Source organism: Pteropus vampyrus, unplaced genomic scaffold, assembly GCF_000151845.1.
Source record: "Pteropus vampyrus isolate Shadow unplaced genomic scaffold, Pvam_2.0 Scaffold780, whole genome shotgun sequence".
NCBI classification, from domain to species: Eukaryota; Metazoa; Chordata; class Mammalia; order Chiroptera; family Pteropodidae; genus Pteropus; species Pteropus vampyrus.
The window spans coordinates 21,711-30,394 of record NW_011889561.1 but is presented as its reverse complement, the minus strand read 5'-3'; the positions used below and the strand labels follow the sequence as shown (position 1 = coordinate 30,394).

The following is an 8,684-nucleotide window of genomic DNA, read 5'->3' as shown; positions in this document are numbered from 1 at the left end:
TGTGACATTGAATCATAAGTGTGCTTGACATGTAGGGTAAAAATGTCACTTTAGACCCCCTGATATAACCTGTCTGGATGTCCATAAATGGAAAGACGTGTTAGAGGGACGATTGGAGATGAAGTGGGGACAGGTGAATGCCACGTATGTACATAATCCCTTCCCTGTGACGGGCTGGGCAGAGGCTGGGAGAATAACCAGTCATTCTCAGGGTGTAGGAGAGACTCAGTGAAATTCGGACAGTAGATGACATCTGATCATGTTCGGTGTGTTTCCAAATCCACCCGATTCAGTGAAGAGCTGGAGGGTCATGTGTTGTAGGCAGGACAGAAACGGCATTGGGTAGAGTCCTGGGGGCTGATCCTACTCCTGTAGCCATGTGTCCTGTCTGAAGGGAGGGCTCATGTGGGGACAGCGTGTGCCTGTGGGGGCAGAGAGCCTGAGCTCAGCACACAGGTGTCTACACTGTGCCGGGTCTCTCTCTATGTGCAGGTATTTTCTGGCCACAGAGAAGAAGGCAGCCCTCAGGATGGTCCCTCTGCTGAGACATGAAAACAGACACATAGAAAACTGGTGAAGGAAGGTCCCCAGTCACCAGTGATATGTCGTCTACAGACAGACAAGGTGTGTTTTCACTTTAGTCTGCAGTGAGAATAGGAGAAGTTAAAGCCATGTCGAAAAAGTCAGGGTTGTCCTTGTGGGCAGCTGAGAACTTTGAGAGGAAATCCCTGCTCCCAGCAGGACGCCCCTTCCCACCTCCCTCAGCACCTGCTGCTGGCCTGGTCTGTGTGTGCTGTGCTTTGTGCAAGACTTGAGCGCCCCCTTGTGACCTGTTCGGCCCCTGCAGCTCCCCTGTCTGTCTCCCTCAGGGAGGTTTGTGTCTGGGCTCACACTGAGGTCCACTCACTGTGTCTCCCGCACAGTAATACATGGCCGTGTCCTCGCTGGTCACAGAGTTCAGTTTCAAGAAAACCTGGCTGTTGGAGGTGTCCCTGGTGATGCTGAGTCGGGACTTAAGTGAAGGGTTGTAGTATGTGCTTCCACCACTCCATATATCACCGACCCACTCCAGCCCCTTTCCTGGAGCCTGGCGGGTCCAGTGCACACCATTTCTGGTTAAAGAGAACCCAGAGACGGTGCAGGTGAGCGAGAGGGTCTGCGAAGGCTTCACCAGTCCTGGGCCCGACTCCTGCAGCTGCACCTGGGACAGGACACCTGGGGACAAGGAGCATCAGTCCTGTCAGTCACATGCTGTCACAACCATCCCACAGACCCCTGTCTGACATCTGAGACACTCACCTTGGGGGGCTGTCACCAGGCACAGGAGAAGACCCCACAGTCTCATCTTCTTCTCAAACACAGTTCTGCTTCCCCAGAGACCTGAGCCCTGTGTGAGGAGAGAGCTGTGAGCGTCCACAGCCCAGACAGGTTTTACCCTGGGGCTGGAGGAGGAATTTGCATGTGGGCAGCCTGCTCCTCATAAGTGGGGAGGGACTGGGTCTGGCTCCCTGGTGTCTCTGGGGTCCAGCTGGGGCTCTTCCCTTTAATACATACGGTGTCTTAGTCTGGGATGGCAGAGCAACCGATCTCTAAGGTACATTGAAACATGTCTAAGGAAACCCTGCTTTTCATAGTATATGAATAAACACTGGACTATTGAGTAGGTCACTGTTTTTAAACTTATAAGTGTTTCTCATAATTATGAAAGTGATTAGCATGATGGTCAGACACATTTGTACTTCAAACACATTGAATATATTCACAGTTCCCAAATATTTATAAACATAATTCAAGTAAATAATACTTTTTCAACTTTGTTATAAATTACATCCAAATAATAGACGGACTCTTCCAATTCCCTCCTTCACTGAAGCACATGTGAGTTGTCTTTGTCTAAGTAGCTGCCCCTCTCCATAATCAGGCTGGAAGACCCCTGATGCTGGACCCTTCATGTTGTGCTTTTTCTTATTTTTTTTAAATAATAAAGTCTTTCCATATTCTATATAATCTTTTTTATGACATATATTTCAATTACTAGTTTATGTGGAGATTTAACTAATTTTTGAAATAATATTTCAAATATCACGTATTTATATTCGCCTACATTTTCCTTAAGGTCCAACCCGTGTGTGTCACATCTGAGAAATCCTTGGCTGATTCAAGGTCACACAGATTCTGGTCTATCGATGTGTGTCATTCCCTCGACCAGTGTCATGCAACCTTTATTATTGCAGGAGGGAATCAGGGCAAAACCGAGTTTATCACACTCAGAATCCTGGAGACTGGAGACCTGGATGCCACCAGGGGCCACATGGAAGACACCAGGGTGTCAAGAGCCATGTACAGCAGGGAGAGGGGACCTTAGAACCAAGTTTTCCTGGGGTTTCCCGGGTAAAGGATGAGCAGGACTGGTGAAGAGCGTGGGCCTGACTCGTGTGAATTATTTCTGTGGGCTCAGAGCTGGACGTGGTTCTCCATCTGCCTGGCAGCTGGGCCTGGGATGACGAAGGCGGAGGAGTATCGTGTCCCGGGATGTGCGGGCAGAGATAGTCGGGTGCCCTGTGGAGATAGTGTGCATGTGAATGACGTCTGCCAGGCTAGGACCTGTGCTGTATCTAAGAACTGGTGAGGTCATGAGGGGAAGAGTCCCCAATTCAGAAATATTTGTCAAGTTGTTAAACATCATAATGTAGAGAAGGTGATAAAGTACGTAAACACACTCAATGCAGGGAGCCTTTGCATTCATACCAACTGCAGCACCTTGCCCTATTCTGCCCCCTATTCATGCGGAAAAAATCACTGCATCCTTCATCCTCCACCGTGAACATTGGGGACAGGCCTGGGATACACAGTCGTACCCTCAGGAGCTCCTCATTCAACCCTGAGCACATCATGAGCGAGCACACGCTTCCTCCCTAACTCTGGGTTCATCTCCCCACTGTGTTTCAGCTCAGGCTGAAGCTTTCATATTGGGTGTGTGTGGGGGGCACTGTATCACTGATTGATGGATGGGGCTTCTATAGACTAGTGGGTCCAGGGTGTGAATTCCTCTCCCATTTACATGATTCATTTCTATTTGATAAAGGAGAGAAACTCATAGTTACCTGGGACACAATGTGGGTGCAGTAGAGAGGCTTGTTTCCCTAAGTAGATCTAAACAGCGAAGATGGCCTATAGCATAGAGTGATCCATCCTTGTTCAGCTTGTATTAGGGGTGCTGAGCCACCTCACGAGGCCTGGGAAGAGAAATGCTCTTCAGAGTAAAGAGGAGGCCAAGTGTGTGGGGAGCTCAAAGTGCTCCATCCTCTATCCGACCAGGAACCAGAGAAAAGTCCAAACACACGTGGTCCCTCACCTGAACCCTCACCACTCTGTTCACACCACCTGCAGCTACCCTCTTACTAGGAGCTTTCTCGGATGTGGGGAGAATTTACAGCAATGACTGTGATGGCGTCTGAAGGCACAACAGCTCAGTGACTGTGTGATGCCAGGACATAGTGCAGAATCATTGGAGGAGACCCATGTCAAAAATTATTAACCCTCTTTGCTGTGACTGGTACGTGGGGAGGGCTTGAGAGTGAGGGGCACGGAAGCACAGGAGACACATGACTAAACAGATGTCGTGTAACTAGGACAGTAGATGATAGTGGGTGATGTTGGGGTGTTTCAACATCCACCTGAGTAAATGAGGAAAAGAGGTTAATGTGCTGTAGACAGGACAGAGACCCCATGGGACAGAGTCCTGAGGGACAGGTCCTCCCATGTGGGCCATGTGTCCCGTCTGAAGGGAGGCCCACGTGGGGACAGCGTGTGTCTGTGGGGGGCAGAGCCTGAGCTCAGCACACAGGTCCCTGCACTGTGCTGTGTCTCTCTGTGTGGAAAGAGTTCCCAGTCTCAGGACACAAAGCCCACAGGTGGTCTCTCTGTCATGAAATGAGAAAGGACACATTGAAAGCTGCTGCAGGAAAGGTCCCCAGGCCCTGCTGATACGCCGTCAAGAGACAGGTTATTTCTTCATTTCTTGCGTGTGTGAGAATGTGGAAAATTAGAGCCACAAAGAAGCAGTAATTCTCCTGGGAGGCAGCTGAGAGATTTGAGAGGAAATTGCTGCTCCCAACAGGAAGCCCCTTCCCCAGCTCCCTCTGCACCTGCTGCTGGGCTGGTCTGTGTGTGCTGTGCTGTGTGTACCCGGAGCGCCCCCTGGTGTCCTGAGCTCCCCTCCTGTCTCCCTCAGGGAGGTTTGTGACTGGGCTCACACTGAAGTCCCCTCACTGTGTCTGTCGTACAGTAATACAAGGCCGTGTCCTCAGGCTTCAGGCTGCTCATTTGCAGATACAGCGTGTTCTTGGCGTTGTCTCTGGAGATGGTGAATCGGCCCTTCACGGAGTCAGCGTAGTTTGTGCTGCTGCCACTACTACTAATGGATGAGACCCACTCCAGCCCCTTCCCCGGAGCCTGGCGGACCCAGGTCATATCATAGCTACTAAAAGTGAATCCAGAGGCTGCACAGGAGAGTCGCAGAGACCCCCCGGGCCGCACCACGTCTCCCCCAGACTCCACCAGCTGCACCTCACACTGGACACCTGTGAACACAGACATGTCAGGGTCAGAAAAATGTCACACATCCCTGTTCCTCACTCACACCCACTCACGTACTCAGTGTCCCTTGTTCCCCATCAGTCACCTCGTAAAACAGCCACCAGGAAAACCCAGCTGAGCCCAAACGCCATGGTGCGGTGTGTGTGTTCAGACCTGATCCCAGAATGGGGACACCTGGGAATCGTGGGAATCGCGGGGCTGGGCTCCTGTCCCAGAGCTGCAGGCTTGGGGCTGGGGCGGCTTTTATCAGCAGAGGTGCCCTATTTGCATGTGCTCTGACTCTATAAGGAGCTCTGGGGTTGGGGACCCACAGAGAGGGCAGCGACCCAGAGCAGGCGTTTGTGTGTTCGGGCACGTGGTGGCAATGAGATCATTTGGTGAAATATGACTGTTACTGTGACATGTGTTACTTAAACACTTAGCACCATCATCTTATTTCATTTTACTCATGCATGTAAGTCACGGGATGTGATATCATCTACCTGCATCACAGGTGAACAAGGCCAAACAGGACCACAGAGAGCCTGCTGGTGTCGAGAACTCACATGTGTAAGAGTGGACTCATGTGTCTGGCCCTGCACGCACCCCACGGCACCCCACTGCTCCCCTGGGCCACCTCCAGGACAAAGTGGACGTGCCCAGTGAGGTGCAGGTCTCCATCCTGCATCAGCGCGTGTGGGATTTGCTGCCTTCTGGAGAGCACGTGCAAGAACCAGGAGGCGACTGTCCCATCTGAGTGTCACTCTCTGTGCCTCTAACTTTCTTTGTCCACTGATGACTGCACTTGTTCGGTAGTCGTCTTGCTGTGGTAGAGCTCTGTCAGCCACAGCCACGCCAGGATGACGTGTACACTTGGAATCACACACACACACATGATGTCCATGTTACATCCTCAGCATCATAATTGGAAATGCAGCGTATGGTGTGACCCGGGCTCGCACCAGTCAGTGCTGAGTCTGCATCCAATGCGTGCGTCCACCTCCATGTGAATCCGTGCACCTGCTGATGGGTGTTGGAGTGTCCCCAGTTCCTGCGCTCTACAAGGAAAGCCAATGCTCAGCTTGTAGATGTAGAGACCTGAGAAAATGTTCTTATTCTTATGACACACAGCCACAGTGACGAGCAAGCTGCGCTAAGTGCAAATCAATCAATTCTCTTGAACATTCAGTTATGGGAAAATTCACAGAAATTGCACCCCAAGGTCTGGGAACTGAGGTTCCTACAGAAAAATAAGAGACCAAACTCAGCCTACCCATGTGATAGGTCTACGGAGGGCATAGCTCTAGAAAGAACAAAAATTTAACTAAAAACAATTAATCTTTTGAAAAGCCAGTGTCTTCAAATTCAGGGAGCCCATCCCCCATTGAGGGCACAGAAGGCCGTGTGTGAACCAAGAAGCGAGACCTCAAGATGCCGAGTCTGTGGTTGTCTTTATCATGGATTCGTCTCCCCCAAGACTGTGTGAAGTTAATTCCAGTTGTCTCTCTCAGCTGCTTCATTTCTGTTGCTTTATATAGGAGCTCACATGGACTATGAAATCAGTACAGAGAGATGGAGGTGCTGCTGTAACAGATACATAAAACCTGGACGCTGCGTTGGAGCCGGGCTGAGAAAAGATGCTGGAAGGGTGTTGAGATGCGTGTTAGAAGAAGCCTCCATGCTGTGGACGAGTCTTTAGAGGAGGATCTGTGGGGAGCTCAGAGAGAAAGACGGGAGCCGGGGAGCAGCCTCAGTCTTCGTGGGGGAAACCTCAGCCGTCCTGAGCAGACGCAGAAATGTGTGTGACGATGGCCATCGTGACGGGTGCTCAGATGGTGCCGGAAACTTATTGGCACCTGGAGGGAGGCGGTCCTTGTTATGGACAGTGGGGAACTTGTGTGACGTGTTTCTCCTGCTGTTCTGTGGAAGGTAGAATGAGGAGAAGGGAATTGGACACTCAGCTGAGGCTCTTTCCACGCCAAGGGAGGCCAGTCAGGCTTGTCCCCTGACGACTCGTGGTGAAGGACAGCACAGACGGGGATTAACTGTTCGCATCATGTACGTTTGACCTTTTACATCCTCCACGATAACAACCACAACCACATTTTCTGACAAAAAATACCGCACAGTGCATTGGTCCTAAAGAAGCCGTCAACTCCACGTAGAGGGTACCCCGTGGGACAGGCCCAGCTACTGCTCCTGGACCGATAATCTGGCTAGTGCTGGGACCACACACCATTCAGCCACTTCAGTCTGGGACTGGGACAGAATGGACTGTGGGGAGGCCCATTGCTTGGTGACATGAACGTCCTAGGAGTGACAATTTGGAGGGACGACGTGCTGCACCCTCCGCCCACTGCAGGGCGACTTAGGAACATCACCCGCCAGCTCTCCCTCTGCCTGCTCTCGGGGTCGGACTTGCACTGGGGCCTGACACGTCTGCAGCCTCCCCTGAGCTCTCAGCATTTTCTCTACAAGTGTGGAGGTTTCATAACAAAATACGAGTGAATGTTCCAACGAAAGTAACCTGTTGCCGAAGCTGCTTCTCATAAGGCCTTGACCATACCCCTTCTGTAACTGTCTATGATAAAATGAACCTGCATCTTCTGAAAACATAGAATGCTACATGGAACAGTCAGTTCCTTGTGAAAACATGGCTGGTCTCCTCTCTCCGTGTTTTTCAGTCCCCACTAATCTAGTTGTTGCTCTCAGGTATTCTCCATGTTTGTTAAAATCTGTAACCCATGTACTCTAAGTCAAAATTTATCATAAATAACCTGATGTGGGCTGACCCAAACACACCCGAATGGCATGGATTTCCATGGTGGACAGCGGCTTCAGGTTTTGCGGACACTTCCAGTATGGCCGTCCCTATGAATTTCCCAAAATCTTTTGTCCTGCCGAGTCTGTTTCCACAATTGATGGCACCTGGATCATACAGCACATCTGAGGGTCCGATCTGCAGGTCCCCCCTAATGCCCACCTGAAGGCCATGACTCAGGAATAGTTGGAGCCGCACCAGGTGTGTCCTCCATAGCATCTAACTTTGACCAGACAACTTGTCCACTTGGCTATGGATAGTCATTTGTCTTCCCAATGTGTCCACACTGAGGACGACAGGGCTGTGCAGTGCAGTGAGGAAGGGGAAAGTCCCACCTGCCTCTCCTAATGTGCCTGAAGGTGCCAAGTGAGCTCCAGGTAGAGCTCCTGAGTAGTGAGAGTTAGAGCACAGACACCATTACCTCTATTTTTATGGACCAAAATATGTAAGCAAAATGGAATAAGAACATTGTAACGGAAAGTAAGTGGATTAAGCAAAAGAACACTTTTACTTTTGCTTATTATGGAAAAAGCTCCAAAACCAGTCTAGCGAGAAACCAATGAGTTGGAGAACTCAGGTTTATTTCGCGTGGTCCCAGAGGACATAGCGCTCTGAAGACCTGGACCCTGAGTTAAGTTGCAACATTCCTTCTATACAAGCCTTTTACATGAGCTGATTGCTTGAATTGAGCTCAGACGGTTACAAAGCAGCTGGAATTGTTATGGTTGCAAGTGGTAACATTGGTAGAAGGGCGGGAGCTGCTAAGGGTTACCGATGGTTACAAATTGTTACATGAAGCGGGAGCTGCTAGGGGACAAACAGTTCCATTTGCCCAGCAAAGAGCAAGTAGGGCAAAGTGCAAGTGAGCTCTGCAGTGAGCTCGTGCACCTGCGAGCATATTTACAGAAGCAGAACACAGAGCTGTTGGACTTTTGTATAAAATTCCTCTACTTTTCCTCTTCAAGATGACAGGTGTGGCTACAGGAGGAAGCATAGAAAGGGATCGGGGGAAATAGAGTTTATCACACTCACGGGTCCTAGAGACGGGTGGTTATGATGCCACCAGGGTCTCATGGAAGACACCAGAGTGTTCAGGAAGCAGCAGACAGGGCGTCAGAGGGGACCTTAGGACCTGGGATTTACTGGGTTTTTCTTGGGGAGGGAAGAGCAGGATGGGCAATCAGCTTAGGGCTGATTATTTTATTGGCCTTGAAGCTGGAGGGGCTTCTCCAGTTGCCTGGCACCCGGGCCAGGAATACTGAAGGCAGAGGATATTGCATCCTGG

General features: G+C 50.5%; 3 gene segments (V, D, J or C); all 3 read right to left on the bottom strand.

Annotated features, from left to right (window-relative positions):
* Positions 1-865: 865 nt before the first annotated feature.
* LOC105309580 lies at positions 866-1,483 on the bottom strand. The segment is given in 2 exon segments: positions 866-1,215; positions 1,300-1,483. Coding segments are annotated over 2 exon segments (396 nt in total).
* A 2,747-nt stretch (positions 1,484-4,230) lies between these two features.
* On the bottom strand, positions 4,231-4,777 carry LOC105309579. The segment is given in 2 exon segments: positions 4,231-4,583; positions 4,685-4,777. Coding segments are annotated over 2 exon segments (399 nt in total).
* Positions 4,778-8,594: 3,817 nt separating this feature from the next.
* Positions 8,595-8,684, bottom strand: part of LOC111734102 — a 933-nt gene continuing 843 nt past the window's right edge. Inside the window, 1 exon segment of the V gene segment in view lies at positions 8,595-8,677. Within this exon segment, the coding sequence occupies positions 8,595-8,677 (83 nt within the window).